This window comes from Mastigoproctus giganteus, chromosome 2 (assembly GCF_048544385.1).
Source record: "Mastigoproctus giganteus isolate SK-2022 chromosome 2, ASM4854438v1, whole genome shotgun sequence".
NCBI lineage: Eukaryota > Metazoa > Arthropoda > Arachnida > Uropygi > Thelyphonidae > Mastigoproctus > Mastigoproctus giganteus.
In genome coordinates this window covers 217,202,814-217,228,946 of record NC_143576.1, presented here as the reverse complement: position 1 = coordinate 217,228,946, position 26,133 = coordinate 217,202,814, and the positions used below count along the sequence as shown (strand labels likewise).

The following is a 26,133-nucleotide window of genomic DNA, read 5'->3' as shown; positions in this document are numbered from 1 at the left end:
TGGCCTCACATCTGCATAATTTTCAAAATAAAATTTTTAAATGAATTATTCTCTAAACTTTATTGTCACACCTCATATTGTGGAGTGGTCTACACATTTTGCTGCTCTTGCATTTTTTGGTATAGGAATAAAGATGGATCTCAGAAAGTCAAGGGTAGTATTTTTACCTCCATTGAGGATATCACTAAAAATATCGAGGAGCTATTGTTTTCCTCTTGTTCTGATGTATTTGGACATTTCAGCTGGAATGTTACCAATGCCAGTTGCTTTATTATTGTTCAATGACTTAATCAATGACTTTCTTTAGTTCAATTTCAACAATTTCTCCTCCACTTTGTTTTCAGTTGTTGCAGAGTCATTTGGCTCCCTGCCGGAGTTTGATAAACTTCTGGCATTCAACTCCTCATGTGTAAATGTAGATGCGAAGAACTCATTCAGTTTGTTGGCTGCTCCAGTGGTCGGATCATCAGTGTCGAGCAGACTGATCTGATTCATCCCCTTCCTTCTTGAGTTTGCATGGGTGAAGGGATCTTTGGTGTTTCCCTTTGCATTGTGTGATGGGGTTTCTTGTGACTTGCCTTCGCTTGCCTAGTCTCCTTTGTGACTTGATTGTGGATGGCCTTGTGTCTGTCATGGGCAGCTGTGTCTCCTGATGGTTTGTGTGCATCCCATACATTTTTTTCTTTGCCGCAAGTCTCACTGGGGCATTTGACATCCATTTGGGCCTGTACTTCGAGCAGTGTTTCCTGGCTGGTGTGAGGGGCCTGGTGGCTTCTACGATTGATTCTTTGAATGCTTTCCACTTGGAGTTTGGTTGGTTCTACTGTGTAGATATCTAGGAAATAAACTCATACACTGACCATGAATAAAATTTTACTGTAACTAAAATTTTACAAATAATATAAAGATAATAATATAAAATCAAAAACAAATTATTTACAATGATTGTATATTGCGGAATACTAAAAACTGTAATAAAGGATCATTTACCATAAAACAAGCTAAAATGTAAAATTAAAAGCGCTAAAAACCTGGAGCTTTCGAGAGCGTCAGCTCTCTTCTTCAACAGTAATATGACTTCCTGCAACATCTCCTTAAATAGCAGATTCATGGTACCTCCACACGTGGTATTTCTCCACGTGGTTCAATCGGCACATGGTCAGAACCGGAAGTGGAAATGTCTCGGGTGCATGGCAAAGAAAATCGTTCATCCGAACTTAATACAATTACTTCAAAAATGGGATGAATATGCATGCCTCTATCTCTGTTCATGGTATTCTTATTGGTTGAGCCAATCCGTAAACCCTCGAGCCATTTACGCTCCCAGTATCCGTGTGCACGATCCAAAATGATAGCGTCCTCCAGGGAGATTTGATGCTGCTTCTCCCAAAAATGTTCGGCCACGGCAGACTTATTATAATCAGCGGTTCTTATGGCATTTAAATGTTCTCCCAGACGATCCCTGAGCCGTCGTTTTGTTTCCCCCACATAACACTCCCCACAATCCGGGCATTCTATTCTATAAATAACTCCGCTACTGAGATCTTTTGGTATACGGTCTTTAACCTGAGCCACAGCTGTGCACAGCCTCCGCCCAGGAAGCTGTACACAGCATGTCTTATAACCCCATAAAATTCTTACCAGATGCTCAGTAAGGCCCGGATAGTAGGGGATGTATGCGGTGGCTACCGGGACGAACGACTCCCTACGCTCGGACACTCCTCTACTATATCTATCCAGGATCCTCTGGGGGTATCCGCACTTTCTAAGTTCTGCCGTGACACGATTAATTTCTTTCTCTTTATCCTCAAAAGTGGTACAGTGTGATCTTACTCTGTCAAATAAAGCTTTTGCTACACTATTCTTGTATTGTCCAGCTTGTGCTGAATTATAATGGGTGTATTGACCTCTACACATGGGTTTTTTAAAAACTGATGTCTTAAGCCTAGACCCCACCCTAGAGACCAATACATCCAAAAACGACAGAGTACGGCCCGTTTCCACCTCTGAGGTGAATTGTATAAATTGAGAGAAGCTATTAAGCCAGCAAAGGCATCATCCTCCCTCCCCTTCTGGACCAAGGCAAAGGTATCATCAATGTATCTTCTCCAATTCCTGATAGGAAACGAACACCCACTAAAAACCCTACTTTCCAACTCCTCCATGGCCAAGTTGGCCACGGTGGCACTAATGGGTGAACCCATGGCCGTACCGCAAACCTGCTTATACATAGTTTCTTGAAATAACATGGTAGTGCTAGCTAGACATAATTCTACCCCGGTACAAATATCTTCGACACCGAGCAGTGATCTATTACCAAGTGAGGCATCCCTGGTCAATGCCATTTTTACACAATATACTGCATGATTAATAGGAACCAGGGATGCCTCACTTGGTAATAGATCACTGCTCGGTGTGGAAGATATTTGTACCAGGGTAGAATTATGTCTAGCTAGCACTACCATGCTATTTCAAGGAACTATGTATAAGCAGGTTCGCGGTACGGCCATGGGTTCACCCATTAGTGCCACCGTGGCCAACTTGGCCTTGGAGGAGTTGGAAAGTAGGGTTTTTAGTGAGTGTTCGTTTCCTATCAGGACTTGGAGAAGATACGTTGATGATACCTTTGCCTTGGTCCAGAAGGGGAGGGAGGACGATGCTGTTTGCTGGCTTAATAGCTTCTCCCAATTTATACAATTCACCTCAGAGGTGGAAACGGGCGGTACTCTGTCGTTTTTGGATGTATTGGTCTCTAGGGTGGGTTCTAGGCTTAAGACATCAGTTTTTAAAAAACCCATGTATAGAGGTCAATACACCCATTATAATTCAGCACAAGCTGGACAATACAAGAATAGTGTAGCAAAAGCTTTATTTGACAGAGTAAGATCACACTGTACCACTTCTGAGGATAAAGAGAAAGAAATTAATCGTGTCACGACAGAACTTAGAAAGTGCGGATACCCCCAGAGGATCCTGGATAGATATAGTAGAGGAGTGTCCGAGCATAGGGAGTCGTTCGTCCCGGTAGCCACCGCATACATCCCCTACTATCCGGGCCATACTGAGCATCTGGCAAGAATTTTACGGGGTTATAAGACGCGCTGTGTACAGCTTCCTGGGCGGAGGCTGTGCACAGCTGTGTCTCAGGTTAAAGACCGTATACCAAAAGATCTCAGTAGCGGAGTTATTTATAGAATAGAATGCCCGGATTGTGGGGAGTGTTATGTGGGGGAAACAAAACGACGGCTTAGGGATCGTCTGGGGGAACATTTAAATGCCATAAGAACCGCTGATTACAATAAGTCTGCCGTGGCCGAACATTTTTGGGAGAAGCAGCATCAAATCTCCCCGGAGGACGCTATCATTTTGGATCGTGCACACGGATACTGGGAGCGTAAATGGCTCGAGGGTTTACGGATTGGCTCATCCAATAAGAATACCATGAACAGAGATAGAGGCATGCGTATTCATCCCATTTTTGAAGCAATTGTATTAAGTTTGGATGAACGATTTTCTTTGCCACGCACCCGAGACATTTCCGCTTCCGGTTCTGACCATGTGCCGATTGAACCACGTGGAAAAATACCACGTGTGGAGGTACCGTGAACCTGCTATTTAAGGAGATGTTGCAGGAAGTCATATTACTGTTGAAGAAGAGAGCTGATGCTCTTGAAAGCTCCAGGTTTTTAGCGCTTTTAATTTTATATTTTAGCTTATTTTATTGTAAATGATCCTTTATTACAGTTTTTAGTATTCCGCAATATACAATCATTATAAATAATTTGTTTTTGATTTTATATTATTATTTTTATATTATTTGTAAAATTTTAGTTACAGTAAAATTTTATTCATGGTTGGTGTACGAGGTTATTTCCTAGATATGAGTTTTCCTGACCTCAGAGGCCTCTTTCAGGATATCTGCTGTGTAGAGTTTGAAGACTTTCTGAGACCACAGCAGTCTCCTTTATGGGGGAAAACACCCCCTTCCCTTTGCCCTTGGTGGTGGTTGCATCTTTGATTGGGTCCCACGTCAGTGCACTGTGGTCACTGCCACCTAGTGGTTTCTTTGTCTGCGGATTCTGGATGCATGAGGGGTCCTGCTAATAATCAGATCATGACATGTTTGTGATGCGATGTTTGCTTCACTGTACATCCAGGTGGAGTTGGGTGGACCCAACTCCACCTTGATGTACAGTGAAGCTTCGACCCCCCCCCCCCCGTGCTGCTTGACAGTACAGCATGTACTGTTGGACTGCCCACTTTATGAACCACTTTAAGAAAAACTATCTTTCATAATATCCTTTCAAAATCTTTCAAGTTATAAAGCAATTATAAGGCCACTTTTGGAGTACTGTGTTTAAGTGTAGAGATCTCATCTGAAAAAAAAAAAAAAAAAAGACATTGAACTTCTTGAAATGGTCCGACCACAGGCAACTTGAATGGTGAATTCGGCAGGACAGTTGTATGAAGAAAGACTCAGATTATGTGGGTGACAGAGCTTAGTGACCAGGCATCTCGGAGGTGGCCTGGTTCAGATCTGCAGGGCTCTGGGAGGGATTGCTGGAGTGAATGAAGGTGGGATTCTCGCTGTTGTGGGGAGTTCCAGAGCTGGGGGCCACAAGTTCAGGTTGCAGGGTGGGAGATTTGGACTGGATGTTGGGAGGTTTTACTTTTGGCCAATGAGTCTTTGATTCCTGGAACAGATTGCCCTTGCAGATGGTTGGGGGCTGACAGTTTGAATGGGTTCAGAAGTTGATCAGATGGTTGCCTGTGTGAGGAGGGAAGCATATAGTTTGTGTTTTCTCATCTATTTGGGTTTTTTTTTTTGCCAGTGCAGTAAAGGCCTGTGGCTTCCTTGCACTGAATGGCGAATACTATCACTTGCTCCAGTTCTTTCATCAGAAAGTCGATGTTTACCTTCTCTAATTAAGTCCTAACTTTTTCACAACTTGAATACCATATGCTAGAGGTTCCCAACCTTTATAAGCCCATGTACCAGTCAACCACATTGGTATCTTATGACGTACTGGTGTGTTAATTAATGAGTACATAAGTCTGTTTTGAAAAGTCACAAATAATTAGGTAAGCAAAACAGAGCTATTTTACTAAAAACAGAAAAACATTATTATCCACCTGGTATAAGGAAGCCTGAGGTTTATGCTGCATCAGACAAAAAAAAAAAAAATTCCCGAGTTACCTTCTAAGAGAGAGAGAGAGAGAGAGAGAGAGAGAGAGAGAGAGAGAGAGAGAGAGAGAGAGAGAGAGAGAGAAGTAGAAAGGAATCACCAAGAAAGAGAAGTATGATGATATTCAACTCAGGACCCTGAGTTTGCCACTCCCATCTCTTGGGGTTATATTTATTAATTAAGAAAATACAATTTATAAATTACCTGTGAAAATCACTACAACTGCAAACACTACTTTTAATGTTCACTAACCAACCTCTGAAGGAAGACTGACTTTATAAAATAAGGAAAAAAAAAAAAAAAAAAAGAGGGGAAGTAAAGAGATAAAGTTATATGAATTAAGAAGTACAAGAAAAAAAAAAAAAAGTATATTTTCCAAGAAGAAAGACTGATATACTCACATAGATATGAACTGTGAAAAATAAACAGAAGTTTTGGCTTTAGTAAGATAGTAACAATTAAAAATTTTACTCTCTCATGAGGTAAATTGCAGGTGGTTTCATTCACAGCCTATGTACCGGTAGCTCACTCCTCGCGTACCTGTACTAGTTTGCTTACTGGTGGTTGGAAACCTCTGTCATATGCACAACATTTTCATAAAAGATCTATAGTCAACTTTACATTATCAAATAATATCCATATGATTATATATATCAACTTTTAACTGCATTAAGGCTACCATCTTGGCAGGGTCTGGTGCCTCTTCTGTTTGGGCATTGTCATTTTCTAGTTGTCTGTCGTCCTTGCAGTATAGTTTCCTCAGATATTCTTGTCGGCGCCTCCGTAGCCCGGTGGGAAGGAGCAGCAGTGCGTAACACACGCTTCTTGATTAGACCGGGTTTCGATCCAGTCTCCACCAAATACGGAGGATGCGGAAAGGTCAGGGAATGACCACCGCATATTCCCGGAGCAATATGGCCTTAGCTGCTAATGCTCCTAAAAAAAAAAAAAACCCAAACAACAATATTCTTGTCATCTATCCTTTTTCTGTTGCTTGTCCAATTTTCCTGTTGTTTTTATCCAGAATGTGGCCTCTTGTGCAGTTTTTGTTGATGTTGCATAGTTCCTTCATTTCTTTGTGGACTAGATGTTCCTTATGCTCATTTTGCAGATATTCAATCCTTTTGCATCTCTCCTCTATCCATATCTGTTTTGTCTTCCTTATTTTGTTTTTAATCAAACTGTCATAAATCTTATATTTTCCTACATTTGTTCTTAAAATTTTTCCTGTTTGGCTTTCCTTTGGGCCCATCCAAAAATTGCATTTGCAGCATCTGTCATCATAATGTTGATGCAAGGTCTACTCAGATTGTGGATCCCTACATAGTAAACTGAAATTACTATCCTCCATTCACTTTTCAGTTGTACTTGTGAAATGTCTCCCATATACACGCTGGCTAATTTTTCTTTGTTCCAGCCTTTCCTTTATTCCCTTAATCTTGATTGTCTTAGTTTTATAACCAGTTTCCCTATTAGGGAGTAGTGGTCTGAGCCGATATCAGCTCCAGGACAGGTTTTAACGCTTTTAATTATGTTTCGGAGTCTTTGGTTGGTAATGATGTAGTTGATCTGATTTCGACTAATCTTTGATTGGGCATCATGGGGGTCTTCCATGTATATAATCTTTGTGGTGGTAGCTTGTACTAGGTGTTCGTAGCAACCATTTCATGCTCTTGACAAAAGTCAACCATTGCATCTCCCCTTTAATTTCTTGTTCCCAGTCTGAAAAAGCCAATAGTGTTACCAATTCTGCCTGTTCCAACTTTGGTGTTGAAATCTTCCATAACTACATTGATTCCTTTTCTTTTAGCCCAGTTTAGGATGTACTTCAGGTGTTCTAAGAAATCTTGGTATTAATTGTTTCCTATAAAATGCCAAATGGTTGGTTGGTTTCTTTTGGGATTTTTATATGTTGAATAGAATAACAAGAAAGTGGAAACAAGAAGGCAGAAAAATGAAAAAAAAAAAAAAAAAAAAAAAAAAGAAGAAGTAGTCTAATGCAACAAATGATGCAGAGCATGGACAATAAAGTGAAAAAAAAAAAAAAAAAAAAGAGGGAAAGATAGAGATCTATCTCCATTTCCCCCACTATATAGCGGGGAAAAAATAATATTATATATCAACTACTTTGGTCATAGAGTGATAGTTCATATGGTAGAATACTGATTCATAGAGGCTTTGCTGTATATTATCTGTATTAGTGTGTAGCTAATAACCAATAGGAGAAAAACCAAGATCAGCTTGCCAAATGGAACTGCAATTAGCTCCAGTAACTTCTGGAAAATCATTGGCTTTCTACTAATTCCATGATTTTATAAATCCATTCTGTTTCTCAAAAAGACAAATCACCTAGATTTATATACTTAGTAATTAATGAAATTTATTTCATTAAGAAACCTTGTTCATTAAAATGATTAAAAATTTTTTAATCATTTTAATTTTAATAATAAAAATGTACAATATATTTTATTTTCATAAATAAATATAAAATATTACAGTAAAATATTTGTCAAATTTATGTGTACTACTACAAAGGAAATCAAAACGGTCCATGGCTTAATCTGTTAAAAATATTTGAACAGTGTAAGCATAGTATTCTTTCAAATCCAGTACATCCTCAGGGATTGAGAGATGCCAGATTTTAATATTTTCTGAATTTTAGAGAAATGTATACCTAGTGGTGGAGCAGTTTTGGAGAAACACATCTCAATGAATACACTAACAACTGAACTTATTTACATCTGTACCTGTTTATATTAACTAAAAGATAGCACTAGTGGTTATAATGTAAATAAAAGTTCAATGCACTTAATAAACATAGTCACAGCAAATATTATCAGAATATCAATGGACATGGTTCACAAAATAAATGAGGTAATCTTTATCAGTTGACATGACATTCTGCTTTTAATAATAAACTGCAGATAAAAAAAAATAAAAATAAATAAAATCACTATTTCATTTTTGTCACCATTAAAACTATGGCAGGAAAAAAAAAAAAAAAACTACAACAAAAAACAATAAAAAACACTTTAAACGGCAAGGTAGTGCTGTAAGAATTTTATAAATTAAAAAAAATTCACTTTTTTTTCACAGGATTCTTAAAAACAAATGCAATCATTGATATGAGTGTTGAATTGCTTTCTTAATATTTCCAGGTTGTACAATGAGTTTACTTCATGGACTTCACTATAAAAACATTTTCTTGAATTTAATATATATATATATATATATATATGGCATTTTGGTTTCCCATAAGTAAAAGTTTATTTTTAATCCCTTGTTGATGGAAATTTTGTTTAGCCATTTTTTAAAACAGTCACTTTTTGAATAGTTTTTATAAAATATTGCTTCTCAAGAAATCAATCTCGGAGATTTAGAAATGATCACAGAAGATAGATGTATGTATGTGAACATAGCAATGTTACTGAGAAGTGGCAATTGAGTTTAACACTGACAAATGCATGGTACTGCATATGAGTATCACTAATCCCAAAATAACATACTAACTGTGTGGTACTACATTCAGGATTGCAGAGCGGGGTTGCCATTGGTTGGATGGGACCGCTTTAATTAATAAATAATAATTCAGAATTGCAGAGAATGAAAACAACCTGGGGTAACTGTGCAGTCAGACAAGAAGTTCTCTGAGAAGTGCAGGTGGGCTGTTAGGACAGCTCATGGAGTTTTGTCAATGGAAATACAGGAACTTTGCCAGCAAGGACAAAGAGGTGATTATTCCACTGTAAAAGGCAATGCTTAGGCCACATCTTGAGGGAACAAAAGATGTGTGCTTTCCAAGAAAGAGAGTTTCAGTTCTTCAAATTGTAGCACCTGGAGTCAGGCACCTGCAAAGAGAAATGACAGGTGTTTAAGGCTTTAAATGGATCGAGTAAGCCAAGTGCTGATGGCATCCTTCCTCTTGCTTCTCTTACAAGGGGGCATAAATTTAAATTAACCAAGGATGATAGCAAGAAAAATGTGAAAATCAACCAGCAGATAGGTGATTGTTGAAACAGACTTCCATTTGGCATTGAGGAAGTGGGTAATTGGAATAAACAAATTTAAGGAAGAATTAGACAAATTATTAGAGAGGATGGCAGATGATGTAGGTAGGTTTTTTTTTTTTTTTTTTAATGATGCTATATAAGCTTGTGTTCTTTCATAATTTCTCATTACTAATAATAAAGAGAATGAATTCTGCTTTTGCAGAAGTGATTACAATGGTCTTAGACAGTTTTAAAATTCTTATCAGTGAGATCAATTGATGATGCTACCAAATGCAAATTCTAAATGGAAAATGATCATTAGCATTAGCATTAGTAGAGGCATTTGATGCAAGAAAGCAAGCTTATACAGCATCAGACAAAAAAAAAAAAAAAAAAACCACTTCCACTTCACCCTTCTGTTCGTTCAAAATACCTGTCCAGCTGAGCCTTAAACTTATTTAAGCTATCAACCTCCACCACAAGGGATGGAAGTCTGTTCCACCAACCAACCACCCGCTGGCTAAAGGCAAATTTCCGCACGTCTATCCTACATCTGTCTTTCCTCAATTTGAATTTATGCCCTCTCAGGTGATTTTTCTGAGATAGAGGAAGAATCCCATCAGCATTGAGCATGCTTAAACCATTCAAGGCTTTATACACCTCTATCAGATCACCTCGCTGGTGCCTAGTCTCCAGACACTGTAATTTGCAAAACTTAAGCCTTTCTTCGTAAGAGCACCCCTTTGTTCCATTCATTAATCTTGTTGCCCTTCTCTGTACTCGTTCCAGCAGCTCTACATCCTTCTTGAAATGAGGCCTCCAGACCTGTATACAGTACTCTAGGTGTGGCCTGACCATCGCCTTATACAATGGAATAATCACCTCCTTATCCCTGCTGGAAAAATTCCTGTATATCATTGATAATACTACATGAGCTACTCTTGCAGCCCGTCTGCACTGCTCAGAGAACTTCATATCTGCCTGCACAACAACCCCCAAGTCCCTTTCATTCTCTACCACTGTCAGTGTAGTACCACAGAGTTGATATGTTGCTCTGGGGTTGCTGTTTCCCATGTGTAGTACTTTACATTTGTCAATGTTAAACTTCATTTGCCACCTCTCAGCTCATCTGCTCAACCTTTCCAGATCCTGTTGCAGCAGCATAGTGTCAGTGGTGTCCTTGACAACCCTGCCAACCTTTGTATCGTCTGCAAACTTGGACATTAAGCCCGATATACCATCATCAATATCATTTATAAATACAGAAAACAATAATGGACCCAACACTGAGCCCTGAGGGACTCCATTAATAACATCAGTCCACGATGAGCAGTGTCCATTGATTACCACTCTCTGTCTTCTCCCCCTCAACCACCCCTTTATCCATAGCAGCAATTTGCCTCCAATGTCACACTGCTCCAATTTGTGTAGCAGTCTTCCATGTGCAACAGTATCAAAAGCCTTTCTAAGATCCAAGTATATAATATCAAAGTTATTCCCTGCATCCAGTTCTTTTGTGACTGCATCATAATATCCAATCAAGTTGGTCAGGCAAGACTTCTCCTTAACAAAACCATGCTGTGTCTGAGCTATAACTGAAGTCTTGTCTAAATGATCCTGCAGTGCTTCTTTAACCAGTGCCTCCATTAATTTTCCTGGAACAGAAGTTAAGCTCACAGGTCTATAATTACTTGTGTCAGCCTTTGATCCTCCTTTGTGAATTGGGGTCACATTTGCACATTTCCAGTCTATGGGTACCTCCCCTGAGTCCAAGGAAGCTCTCATAATTATGGCTAAGGGTTTGCTTACTTCCTTTGCTGCCTCCTTTAATATAACTGGATAGATCCCATCCACCCCGGGTGCCTTTCTTGTGTTTATCTTCAACAGTTTCTCCTCCACTTTACTCCCAGTTATTTCAAGATTCTGTAGCTTACTGCTACAGTTGAATACACCTCTGGCATTCCCCTCGCTGAATAACTCCTCATGTCTGAATGTCGATGCAAAATATTCATTTAGTTTGTTAGCTACCTGAGCAGGATCATCAACACTTGACCCATCAATATCAAGTGGATCAATCTGATTCATCCCCTTCCTTCTAGAGCAGTGGTGGCGAACCTATGACACGTGGGTCAGATACTGACCCACGAAGGCTTTGTAAGTAACCCACGCGCACGCGTTTATTGTAATATTGGCCTACTTTTTTTTAATTAGAACAGAGAGAAAAGATAATCGAAAATATTAAACAATTATAAAATATAAATATGTAATGTCAGATTTATAAAAAAAAATAAATAAAAATAAACAGAATGATTCACAAACAAGTGTTTTAAAAACTTTTTTGACTCCGAAAAATAACATTACAGCTGCTAGTTTTCAAGTAACCCATTGCATTGCTCGCCATGGGAAACCTCTTTTTCAGAAGGAGTTTGTAAAACAAGCATTTTTAGAATGTAGTTCTACTGTTTTCAGATTTTAAAGAAAAAGACTCGATTATAAAGCGTATAAATGAGTTACCAATAAGTCGCAATACTATTAAAGATCGAGTAATAGAATTAGAAAGAAATATTTCTTCTCAAATACATAACGACTTAAAGTCTGTAGAAATGTATTTGATTGCTTTAGATGAGAGTACTGATGTAAATGGTTATGCGCAACAGCAGTTTTTGCTCGATATAATGCAGGCAATATAATGAAAGAAGAGTTAATAAAACTAATAACATTGAAAGGAAGGTGTACCGGTCTTGATATTTTTAAAGAATTTGATAATGCAATTTTAAAAAAATGGAAATTGACCTACAAAAAATTGTTTTTGGAACAACACACGGTGCTCACAATATGGTGGGAAAAAAACATTGGTTTTATTCAGCAGCTTAAGCAAAATATTAGAGACATTCTCTGATAGAATTTCGTTGTATAATACACCAGCAAGTTGTATGTGCGAAGCAAGGTTTAAAAACATTTTCTAATGTAATTCCAGCTGTAATTAAAGTTATTAACTTTATAAATGGTCTTAATAAGCGAGAATTTGCACAATTATTAGAGGAAATTGAGTGCCAATATTCTGGGATTTTGACGTAAAACAATGTTCGATGGCTCAGTTGCAGCCAAGTTCTTAATCGGTTTGTCATTTTATTAGACGAAATAAAGCTCTTTTTGAATGAAAAAAATAATAGTTATGACGAATTTTCAAATATAAATTGGCTAAATGATTTAATGTTCTTATGTGATATCACTCAGCATTTCAATGAACTGAATAAAAAACTTCAGGGACATGGACAAATTGCATTAATGATGTTTGAAAATATCAAAATATTTATGAAAAAACTTGACATCTTTATTAAAGATTTGGAAATGAGCACCATGAAATATTTTCCTCAATTACAAAAACATTTTCAAAACACTAAAGATTTTGAAAATATTCTTGACATTCAAGAAAATGCAATTAAAATATATTTAACCATTTTGCAAAAAATAAAACAAGCTTTCCATGAGAGATATAATCAATTTAAAAGTTTGGAAAATACATTTCGCTTTATTTTATGTCCACATAAAGCAGAGTACGATACAATGCAGCTAAACGATTTTATGTGGCTAGGTATCACTAACTTAGAAATGGAATTAATTGAATTCCAAAGCAGCATAGTGTGGAAAAATAAATTTGAAAACTTGATTTTCGAAGTAGAAGGAAAAATTTCAGAAAGTAATGCAGCTAGGCCTAATGAAGATCCCACACTAAAAGTTGAAAATATTATATTAAACGCATGGTATTCTTTAACGAACAATTTTTCATGTATGAGGAAACTGGCTAACGCTCTTCTCACAACGTTCGGGTCCACATATTCATGTGAAAAATTGTTTTCCTCAATGAATTTTGTTAAATCTTCCAACAGGAATAAACTTGGAAATGAACTGACTGCAAAATGTATTAAAGTAATGAACACGAAGTATGTACCTAATATTAAGAAACTGTCTGAAAGTAAGCAACAACAAATTTCGCATTAAATATGCTTTTATCAACTTTATTACACATACTGTATCTGTAATTATGTTAATTATTAATGAAGAATATTTCAAAATAAAGGCGTTTTCTTTTATTCCTTGCTCATTCAAATACTTTGTGCAGAGGCAATACTGGTCATGATGTCACCTGGTGCAGTACAAGGTATCAAATCAAGCTTCGATATTTACTTTGTTTTTTTAGCTCTTCACTTGCAAAAGTTAAAGTTATAAATCAAAAAGGAAACTAAAACCTTTTTTGGATTATTTCAAAAGTGAGAACCAAAAAGATTCAACTATCAACTTGATCTCTTAACAAATTGTTTGATGTTTCCAAATAATTGGCATCCCTTTTACCCCCCCCCTTTCTAATTGAGACCACTAACTTATGACTCACGGGCTAGTATTTTAAAAAAGAAATAAAAATAATTGACCCACTCTTCAAAAAGGTTCGCCATCACTGTTCTAGAGTTTACATAAGTAAAGAACTCTTTGCTGTTTTTCTTTGCATCCCTTGCCAAGGATCATAGAAGCTAATAAAGCTTTTTATGCCAACTAAGAGAGATATTATTCATGGTTTATGTTAAGGATATCAGGTGAACTGATGACACTACTGGAAGAGAAAAATAGGCAACAGATGATTATAAATTATTGTAGGGGGGGGGAACAAAAATCTACATGAAGTATACATTAGTATGCAATCAAGTCAAACTAGTGGGGTTAAGAAAGCTAAGGCAGATTACAAAAAAAGAATGTGAAGAAAAGTAGCAAAGAATGCTTTGTTTATGCTGTTAACATTAAAAGGACAAGGGCAAGCTGTTTGTTTGTTTGTTATTTGGTTTTTAGGAGCATTAGCAACTAAGGCCATATTGCTCCGGGATATGCGGTGGTCATTCCCTGACCTTTCCGCATCCTCCGTATTTGGTGGTGACGGGCTCGAACCCCGGTCTAATCAAGAAGCGTGTGCTATGCACTGCTGCTCCTTCCCACCTGGCTACGGAGGCGCCTCAAGGGCAAGCCACATTGGTCAACAAGATATGGCTGGCATAACAATTAATGATAATGTTCACGTGGTTGACAAACTGAGCACATTTCACATCTACATTTACACATAGAAGAAATTTTTAGGGATGGGGATACCAGAAGCATACCCATTTGTTACTGGGAACAAAATGAGTCTGTGATAACTGAAAGAAAAGGAAAGAAAAACTGTTGAAGCTAAAAGTGAATAGGGTACCTGGAGCAAAGAGAATCTATCCAATTATATTGAAAGAATTGGCAAAAGAGGTGATTGAACCTTTATCCATCATTATGAGAGCATCCTTGGTTTTAAAGGGGGGGGTAGGTCCTTACAGAAGGAGGATGTGCAAATGTCTCTCCAATTCATAAAAGGGGATCAAAGGATATATCAAAGGTTTGGTTTGGTTTTGATTTTATTGGCACATTAGCTACTAAGGCTATAATGCGCCAAGACCAGTTATATCAAAGGATCAAACTGCATAATTACAGACTTCTATTCCAAGAAAAATAATGGAGCCAATTAGCATTAGTAGAGGCATATGATGCAAGAAAGCAAGCTTATGCAGCATCAGCCAATAAAAAAAAAAAAACGTTCCCATTTCATCCCTCCGTTAGTTCCCAATACTTGTCCAGCTCAGCCATAAATTTATTTAGGCTATCAACTTCCACAACAAAAGATGGAAGTCTGTTCCACCAATTAACTACCTGTTGGCTAAAGACAAACTTCCGCACATCTATCCTATAATTGTCTTTTCTCAATTTGAATTTATGCCCTCTCAGGTGATTATTCTGAGAAAGAGGAAGAAGAATTCCATCAGCATTGAGCATGCTCAAACCATTCAAAGCTTTATACACCTCAATCAGATCACCTCCCAGGTGCTTAGTCTCCAGACACTATAATCTGCAAAACTTAAGCCTTTCTTCATAAGAGCAACCCTTTGTTCCATTCACTAATCTTGTTTCCCTTCTCTGTACTCATTCCAACAGCTCTATATCCTTCTTAAAATGAAGCCGCCAGACTTGTATACAGTACTCAAGGTGTGACTTGACCATTGCTTTATACAAGGGGATAATCACCTCCTTATCCCTGCTAGAAACATTCCTGTATATATCATTGACAAGATACCATGAGCTACTCTTCCAGACTGTCTGCAGTGCTCAGAAAACTTCATATCTGCCTGCACAATTATCCCCAGGTCATTTTCATTCTCTACCACTGTCAGTGTAGTACCGCAGAGTTGATAAAGTTACTCTGGGGTTACTGCTTCCCATATATAGTACTTTACATTTGTCAATGTTAAACTTCATTTGCCACCTCTCAGCCCATCTGCTCAACCTTTCCAGATCCTGTTGCAGCAGCATAGCATCAGTAGTGTCCTTAACAACACTTCCAACCTTCGTATCATCTGCAAACTTCGACATTAAGCCTGATATACCATCATCAATATCATTTATAAATACATAAAATAACAATGGACTGAACACTAAACCCTGAGGGACTCCACTAATAACATTAGTCCACGAAGAGCAGTGTCCATTGATTACCACTGTCTTCTCCCACTCAACCATCCCTTTATCCATAGCAGCAATTTGCCTCCAATGCCACATGGCTACAATTTCTGCAGCAGTCTTCCTCGTGCAACAGTATCAAAAGCCTTTCTAAGATCCAAATATATGATATCAAAATTATCCTTTACATCCAGTTCCTTTGTGACTACATCATAGTATCCAATCAAATTGGTCAGACAAGACTTCCCCTTAACAAACCAATGCTGTGTCTGAGCTATAACTGAAGTCTTGTCTAGATGATCTGCAATACTTCTTTAACCAGTACCTCCATTAATTTCCCTGGAACAGAAGTTAAACTAACAAGTCTATAATTACTTGTGTCACCCTTTGATCCTCCTTTGTGAATTGGGGTCACATTTGCACATCTCCAGTCCACGGGCACCTCCCCTGAGTCCAAGGAAGCTCTCATAATTATGGCTAAGGGTTTGCTTACTTCCTTTACTGCCTTCTTTAAAAGGCATCCACCCTGGGTGCCTTTTTTACGTTTATCTTCAACAATTTCTCCTCCACTTTCCTCTCAGTTATTACAAAATCATCTAGCTCACTGCCAGAGTTTAATTCACCTCTGGCATTCCCCTTCCTGAATAACTCCTCATGTGTGAATAAGGATGCAAAATACTCATTTAGTTTGTTAGCCAACTGAGCAGGATCATCAACAGTTGAACCATCAATATCCAGTGGAACAATCTGATTCATCCCTTTCCTTCTAGAGTTTACACAGGTAAAGAACTCTTTGCTGTTTTTCTTTGCATCATTTGCCAGCCTAATCTCCTTTGGGACTTGGTTATAGACCAGCTTATATCTATCATTTGTGCATTATGGCCTTAGTAGCCCTTGCACCAATAAATCCATCAAACAACATATCTATCATAGGCTTCCATATCACCGATTAATTTATATGTATCGCATGCATTTTTCTTCTCCGCCATATGTCTCATTAGTTCATCTGACATCCATTTAGGCCTAAACCTTGTTGTTGTTGTTTGGTTTTTAAGAGCATTAGCAACTAAGGCCATATTGCTCCGGATATATGCGGTGGTCATTCCCTGACCTTTCTGCATTCTCCGTATTTGGTGGCTCACGGGCTTGAACCCTGGTCTAATCAAGAAGAATGTGCTACGCACTGCTGCTCCTGCCCACCTGGCTAAGGAGACATTCCGTAACCCTTGAACAATATTTCTTAGTTGGTATGTAAAGCCCAGTAGCTTCCAAGATTAATTCTTTGAATGCCTTCCATTTTGAATTTGCTGTTGGTAACATCATCAGTTGGTCCCACTGTATAGAATTTAAATTCTCAGACCACCGTAGTCGCTTTTATGAAAGCAAAAACCCTTCCTTTTACCTCTGATGGTAGTTACCTCTTTGAGTAAATCCCACTTCGGCACACTGTGATCACTGGCACCTAGTGATGTTTCCTTTATCTGCAGATTCTTAATGCATGAAGATTTAACAATCTTCATGCATGTTAAATGCACACTGTATATACATACAAATAACCAAGCTGATTTTTAATGTTAATTCCTAGCCAATTGGTTATACAATATATAAATATTGTATAACCAATTTAAATCTGTCAACAATATCTAATGCCATTAAACATTACATTAGCACCATATATAATTAATATTACATATACAGTCGAACTTGGTTATAACGAGCACCAAGGGACCATCAAAATTTCCTCATTATAACCATTACCCACTATATCAGTGATCAGTTAAATCCACCTCTTATTTCTTTTAATTTTCAATAAATTTATAAAAAGATAGATTCAAAAAACAAAGAAACATTAGACAGAAAAAAATAATATTAGTATATATCTACATATTATTTGTATTAATATGCTTGTATTCAGTTTTTAAATTAATCCAGCTAACTTTTGTTACATACAAAATCATAGAGTCCAAATTGTTCAGCAAATTTTTCCACTTGAGCATTCAAGATTGGACCATCTATTGAAAATCCAGCACTTTGTGTAGTGAACCATCAAAGCAATGCTTCATCAATGTTTGTAACCTTGCACTTTATAAATTTTTTTTTATTCTGGTTATGTTCTTTTCCAGTGCCAATATGTAAACATGTTTATTCTTCCACAATGTCAATACTGTTGAAGAGGACAAACCCCCCCCCCCCCATTTTACATACTTCATTTTTTGCACCACGTTCTAACTCACGAATAATTTCTTCCCAAATCAAGAGACTTTCTTTTGTTAGTAGACATGTTTCCGAAGGAAGGGTTCTTTTCTAACTGATTTTACTTTAAAATGACAGTAAAGTGATCTACACACACAGTTTTTAGAAGTCACGAAATAAATTCAGTATTCAGTTTATACAAGTCAATCTGTAAACAGGATAATGCAAAAAAGCAGAACACCAATGCACTATTGTACAGCCCTCCCCGAAAAGCCAAGGTCATAAACCAGCTGCTAATCCGATGCAGGTGGTCATAAAAGCTAAGTAGCCCTTTTCATTTTTGTCTATTCCAAGAATTGGGCTTTTTTCCCGACTATCCAAGCAATTAAGAATGTTTGCACAGTTACCAAAATTTGCATGATATATCTGCATAGCATTAGCATTAGCATTAGCATTAGTAGAGGCATTTGATGCAAGAAAGCAAGCTTATGCAGCATCAGCCAAAAAAAAAAAAAAAAAAAACCCACTTCCACTTCACCCCTCTGTTCGTTCAAAATACCTGTCCAGCTGAGCCTTAAACTTATTTAGGCTATCAACTTCCACGACAAGGGATGGAAGTCTGTTCCACCCACCAACCACCCGCTGGCTAAAGGCAAATTTCCGCACATCTATCCTACATCTGTCTTTCCTCAATTTGAATTTATGCCCTCTCAGGTGATTTTTCTGAGCTAGAGGAAGAATCCCATCAGCATTGAGCATGCTCAAACCATTCAAGGCTTTGTACACCTCTATCAGATCACCCCGCTGGTACCTAGTTTCCAGACACTGTAATTTGCAAAACTTAAGCCTTTCTTCGTAAGAGAACCCCTTTGTCCCATTCACCAATCTAGTTGCCCTTCTCTGTACTCGTTCCAGCAGCTCTACATCCTTCCTGAAATGAGGCCTCCAGGCCTGTATACAGTACTCTAGGTGTGGCCTGACCATTGCCTTATACAAGGGAATAATCACCTCCTTATCCCTGCTAGAAAAATTCCTATATATCATTGACAATACACCATGAGCTACTCTTGCAGCTCGTCTGCACTGCTCAGAGAACTTCATATCTGCCTGCACCACCACCCCCAGGTCCCTTTCATTCTCTACCACTGTCAGTGTAGTACCACAGAGTTGATACGTTGCTCTGGGGTTGCTGTTTCCCATATGTAGTACTTTACATTTGTCAATGTTAAACTTCATTTGCCACCTCGAAGCCCATCTGCTCAACCTTTCCAAATCCTGTTGCAGCAGCATAGTGTCAGTAGTGTCCTTGACAACCCTGCCAACCTTCGTATCGTCTGCAAACTTGGACATTAAGCCTGATATACCATCATCAATATCATTTATAAATACAGAAAACAATAAAGGCCCCAATACTGAACCCTGAGGGACTCCACTAATAACATTAGTCCACGATGAGCAGTGTCCATTGATTACCACTCTCTGTCTTCTCCCCCTCAACCACCCCTTTATCCATAGCAGCAACTTGCCTCCAATGCCACACTGCTCCAATTTGTGCAGCAGTCTTCCATGTGCAACAGTATCAAAAGCCTTTCTAAGATCCAAGTATATAATATCAAAGTTATTCCCTGCATCCAGTTCTTTTGTGACTGCATCATAGTATCCAATCAAATTGGTCAGGCAAGACTTCCCCTTAACAAAACCATGCTGTGTCCTAGCTATAACTGAAGTCTTGTCTAGATGATCCTGCAGTGCTTCTTTCACCAGTGCCTCCATTAATTTTCCGGGAACAGAAGTTAAACTCACAGGTCTATAATTACTTGTGTCAGCCTTTGATCCCCCTTTGTGAATTGGGGTCACATTTGCACATCTCCAGTCAATGGGTACCTCCCCTGAGTCCAAGGAAGCTCTCATAATTATGGCTAAGGGTTTGCTTACCTCCTTTGCTGCCTCCATAGCCAAGTAATAGCCATAGTAAGCCTCCATAGCCAAGTGGTCAGGAGCAGGAGTGCAGTAGCACACGCTCTTTGAGTAGACCGGAGTTCAAGCCCCTGACTGCTAAATACGGTTGATCTGCCAATCCGCACTGGACCAGCATAGCAGATTATGGTCCATATCCCTCAGCATGAATTGTTGAGGAGGCTTCCATCCTGCAGTGGGTTGATAATGGCTGCAGTGTACCCTTTTTTTTTTTTATGTTTGTTATAACAGCGAGTAATTACGGGAATACATGTAAATTAAAATCATTATGGCTTTTTGCTCATTACAGCAATGATCTCGTTATTTCCATGCTCGTTATAACCAAGTTTGACCGTATATTATTATGAACCAATATATACCAGTATATCAGCCACCTGAGCCAAATACCATAACATTTGATAATATATACTTATTAAATCCAAATAGGAAAAATGCTAAAATAAAAACAATTATGAAACATGAAAGAAGTAATAATATGAAGTATAATATGAAGAATAATACTTTGTATTATTAAGAAGGCAATTAAGAACCTGCACAATTGCAGGTTCTTAGAGAAGAACCTGAACCTTCCAATCACAATTAGTGATTGGAAGGTTTTCCCCAGAGAGTTAAGGATTCATGCTTGCCATTGAAGACCAGGTAATCATCACCAGGAACCACAGGAAACAAGTCACCAAGGAACCCCCAAATATCAGATGAAACATATCTACAATGCCACTTGGCCCCAGAAACAATCCAGTACACCACTGCAGTATGCAGGGTGATCACCCAGACAGATTACACTTAGAGACACAACCAGGTGGATAAGATAATACATCAGCAGCTAGCACAAAAATACCAGCTAATCAAAGAAATATTACAGTATTTCAAGTATGAGCCTCAGGCCATACTAGACCTCTAGTGACAAATTATACTGGTACCGTGCCATAATGACAGACAAGATCAACACAGCAGTGCCCAACACCAGCAACCTCCAGAAAACACAAGGAAAAGAAGGCAGTACCCAGACCTAAGATAGGAAGTCAAAGATATGCAGCGTATGGAACAAGTAATGACCATCCTGATCATTGTGTCAACCTTCGGCATGGTGCCAAAGAGCCTTCATAAGAACTTAGCAACAACAAGCCTCCCAGAGAACACTTGCATTGAATTCCAGAAAGCCGCGATCTTGAACACCTACAGGATAGTAAGAGAGTTTCTCGACCAACAGTAACAATAATAACTGGACACAACCAACCACCCCTTGCACTTGGTACCAGTACCCATCACAGGACAGGAAAAAAATCCCATAAAGGAAGAAAGGATTTTATAATAATAATACCAATTACCCTGAATGCAGCACGGGCACTCAATCAGGCACCAATGCCCATTGATGCACTAGTAAAAGTAATTAGTACTATCCATTTCTGTTATCCTACCCAGTAGAACAATATATCAAAATACAAATGGATATTATATAAAGCAGCATAAGTTTACACACACACACACACACAAGGAATAGTAAATATTTTGGGAGGTTATAGTATCAATTATTCTGAGTAAAAAAGTTCATATAAACATGTGTCCAATTCTCAATGAATACGGAGATACGGCTGTTTGAAACCGGCATGCACAAAGCCATTATGAGCGGTATTAAAGAACAATAAATTACTTATTGTTTGTATGTATTGACTTTTTGAATGATACAAAACACAAGTAATTTCCAAAACTTTTACAGTTCACAATAAATGTTCGAAAATCGTACCACCAACCCCAATACACTTTGCAACTCTTGTGGTAATATGACATGTTGTTCTTCTGAGGTCGTCTTGGCATTCCTTTATGAGGGCAGCAGTATCCAAAATGCGTGTGAGCAATTTCTCTTGTATTCACCTTTTCTTTGTATACTTTGCTTTTCATCCATCCCCACAAACAAAAATCTAACGGAATGAGGTCTGGAGACCTTGGTGGCCAATGAACGGGACCAACCACAGCCAATCCATCATTCAGGGAAAGTTCGATTTAGATACTGTATCACCAGATGGGTATAATGTGCAGGAGCTCCGTCATGCTGAAAGTACATACCAATCCTTGTAGCCAAGGGAACAACCTCCAACAGCAGTGGAAGTTTCTTTTGCAGAAATTCTAGGTAAATGGGCCCTGTAAAACGATTTTGTAACATAATAGGCCCAATCAACTGTTTGTCGATGATACCGCATCACATGTTTACAGAGAAGCGATGTTGAAAATTTGTTTCTACAGTGGCATGTGGATTTGTCTGACCACCTATGAGGGTTAAGGGTGTTGATACTGTCACGGGTGAAAGTAGCTTCATCACTGAACAGTATTAATGGAATTAATCAGCGATTAGCATTTATCTACAGACAAAATTCCAATCGTCTCCTGGTTGAAGGTATTGCACCCACTATGTGAAATGGATAAAAGCCGTGCTCATGTAATGTTCGCCATACACTTGAATGTGGAACAGCAAAGAAGGTGTTCATTTGCACGTTCAGATGAAATGAGTGCTGGGAACTGTACCAGTCTCATGCAGTTTGGTATAAACACTAGTAAATGCTCTTTAATCCGGTATTCTGCAGTTAGGAAACCATAGACGGTATTCTCTACAAGCAGCAGTAGCACTACCACCACAAAATCCATAGACAAATGCCATATTCAGCATGCGTGAAGATGTGCTATATTCAGCATGCATTCTTAACAACACTTCTAACACCATCAGGTTATAACTGCTTCTTGGTCACATCTGATTCAGGGAGCTGTGTGCACCAGTTTCAAACAACTGTATCTGCATATCCATTGAGAATTGGACATGTTTATATGAACTTTTTTTACTCAAAATAATCGATACTATAACCTCCCAATATATTTACTATTCCTCCTGAATCACCCTGTATATATATATATATATATATATATGTTATTTTAATTTAAATACAAGTGGGTGTAAATTTAGCTCTTCAATGGTATAAAAGGACTATTGGTACGACAGATAGCAAAACAGTTACAATATAGAGTAACAGATACTTTTTTAATAAACCCTTACATTCTGTAGCATATGACAGCAAGTAATGTTAGCCTATGCTATGTATACAGTTTCTTCTTTTTATTTTTATTTCAGCTCTCATTCTTAATGTCTACTAATTAATGTATTACTAACTCCTGTATATACACGTTTTCACTTCAAGTAGGGGGAGGACTTTAAGATTGTTTGGTAGCAATTTCCAACAGCAGGAACAAAATGGCCAGTTAAGTCTGGCCATTTTGTTTCTGCTGGTGTACAGTAAGCCACTTATGTTATCTAATTATTTCTCTTTGTTACTTTGTATTGTAACTGTGTCACTATCTGTCAGACCAAGAGTCCCTTTATAACAGTGAAGAGCTAAATTTACTACCACCTGTAGGTCAATTTAAATTAAAATAACATATTATATATAAATAAAAATAATTATGTTTTATATAATATCCATCGAATTTTGATATACTGTTCTACTGGTATAGGGTCAGAAACAGATAGTGCCAATTGTTAATTACTTTTACTGGGGTGATCCCAGTAAAAGTAATTAGCAATTAATGGGTGTTAGTCCCTGACTCGGTGTTCATGGATGCATTCAGGTAGTAATTGGTATTATTACTCTTCTTATACTTCATATTATTACTTCTTCCACATTTCATAATTTCATTTTTATCTTAGCATTTTTCCTATTTGGATCTAATAAGTAAATGCTATCAAATATATTTGGTATTTGGTATATGGTATTTGGCTATGGTGGTGGTTGATATACTGGTTCATAATAATATAGATATAATATTAATTATGCATATATATATATATATATATATATATATATATATATATATAGGCCCTGTGTGCGTGCGTGCGGTGTTTACCCTGTAGATCTTAGCAGACTAGATTTACAAAAGAAAATGAATTTGCCTCCTAAGGGATGTATATTTATTATGGAATCAAAAGTAATATTTAATCTGTAATTTTGACAACATAAATCTCTTACCTAGAAAGACTTCAGTTTTGCAAACTGCAGTGGCTGGAGACTAGGCACCTGCTAAGTGATCTGACTGAGGTGTTTAAGGCTTCAAATGGATTGAGCAAGCTCAATGCTGATGGAATTGCTCAGACTACTCATGAGATGCCATAAATTCAAATTGAGGAAGGATGGCTGCAGGATTTATGTGTGTAAATTTATCTTTAGCCAGCAGTTAGCTGATTGTTGGAACAAACCTAGTTGGTGTTGTTGAAGTAGTAGTTTGGATGAATTCAATGAGGAACTAGATGAACTATTAGACGGGTTGGACAGGTGATAATAATAATAATAATCTAAACTGCAGATATGATGTATTTTACCTTTAAGATATTTTTTACCTAGTTTATGATTTACAAAAGGAAAAAATAAAGGGAGAAAAATGTGTTTTGGTGTGTAAATAGAAATAGACCTACATTAATCCCTATCTGTGGCTTAGTTCATGTTTTTTTTTTTTTTCCGGCCTTATTATTTTGATAATTTATGCCTGGTTAGACTACATTTGAATTTATAAGCCTAAAAATTGGAAACCACAAAGTCCTGAGGCATTGTAAATTGGGGACTCTGTACCTGTACATTCAAATAAATATGATAAGCCATTTTATAAATATCAGTTAATAAGCATGTCGCTGAAACCCAGTAACATGGACTAACCTGTCTGCATATTTTCTTAGTCTACTTTCTTCCCAAAAAGCATCCCCTCCTTCATATTTTCCTTTATTGGTCTCCTCTATTCCCTAAATAAATAAATAAACGAACATTAGAGATGTCAAAGCCTTTTCAACAAAAATTAGTGTGCTAATTTAAAAAATTACACCTTATTTATTTATACATGTCTGAACTCAGCCTTACATATTCATGACAATGTTTTGAAGATATTTGTGTAAAACGTTGCTGGTTGTGTCCAAGATGCCTTTCAAGCACTGGAGGTTGTGCTTTCTGAATAAAACTATGAATTTCAATTTACAAAGATAAAAAAAAAAAAAAAAAGGACAAATTTTTGGAATATGTTCTATACTTGCTAAAAGCATTTTGAATTCCATTCAATGAGGCTCTCGCTGTATAAGTGACAGTACTGCACTGTTAAAACCATATATAGGTTTTCTTAACTGCAGTTAACTGATCCATAAAATAAATCAAACTGTCGATGTAATTTTTGTCTTGGAAAAAAAAAAAAATTTTTTATTTTTTTTTATGATGTGTTGAAATCTAGATGCCAACCTCTTTGGTGAATGGAGAGTAATTTTTAAGTAACTAGTTTTGACAGATATCTGCGGAAGTAAATTTAACAATTAAAAAAAAAAAAAGCCCATATTCATGTTTTGAATGTATTCCAATAAATCAATCTAGCACATCTGACAGTCCACTCTGGGTTGCACTTTCAAGTCAAAAAAAAAAAAAACAGTAAGGAAACAAAACAAGATGGAACTAAAGAAACAAGTTCTTAAAATTTGATCCAATTGTTTATAATTTTCTATGTACTTGTAACATTAATCTAGATGCCAACCTTTTTGGTGAATGAAAGGTAATTTTCAAGTAACTAGTTTTGACAGATTTCTGAAGCAGTAAATTTAATAAGGCTAATACACATACAAAGGAGAGGCAGGAAAAATAGAATTAAAAGGAAATCTCAAAATTTTCAAATAATGCAATCAACTGTCCTAATGAGTTGTATCAACGGTTGAGAGAGTGCCATTCCTGCCATCTACCATAGATGAGTTGTTTTGTCATTCTGATGCAGATACCTATATAAAAAAAAAAAAAAAAAAAAAACCCATATTCATGTTTTGAATGTATTCCAATAAATCAATGTAGCACATCTGACAGTCCACTTTGAGTTGAACTTTCAAGTCAAAAAAAAAAAAAAAAAAAAAAGTAAGGAAACAAAACAGGATGGAACTAAAGAAATAAGTTCCATGCCTCCGTAGCCGAGTGGGCAGGAGCGCGAGTGCAGTAGCACACGCTCTTTGAGTAGACCGGGGTTCAAGCCCCTGACTGCTGAATACGGTCGATCTGCCAACTTGCACTGGACCAGCGTGGCAGATTATGGTCCATTTCCCTCAACACGAATTGTTGAGGTGGCTTCCATCCTGCAGTGGGTTGATAATGGCTGCACTTTTTTTTTTTTTTTTTTTTTTTACTTGCAACATTAATGCTAAATTAAAGTTGAATAGCTTAAATGTAAACCTACTATATATGAAGTACCAAATACCATACCTAGTATCT

General features: G+C 37.5%; 1 protein-coding gene across 1 annotated transcript in view; it reads right to left on the bottom strand.

Annotated features, from left to right (window-relative positions):
* Positions 1 to 26,133, bottom strand: part of LOC150090093 (cysteine-rich with EGF-like domain protein 2) — a 131,883-nt gene that overhangs the window by 51,976 nt on the left and 53,774 nt on the right. Inside the window, exon 3 of the mRNA XM_090390171.1 lies at positions 24,562 to 24,644. Within this exon, the coding sequence (XP_090246297.1) occupies positions 24,562 to 24,644 (83 nt within the window). The remainder of the gene's footprint in view (positions 1 to 24,561; positions 24,645 to 26,133) is intronic.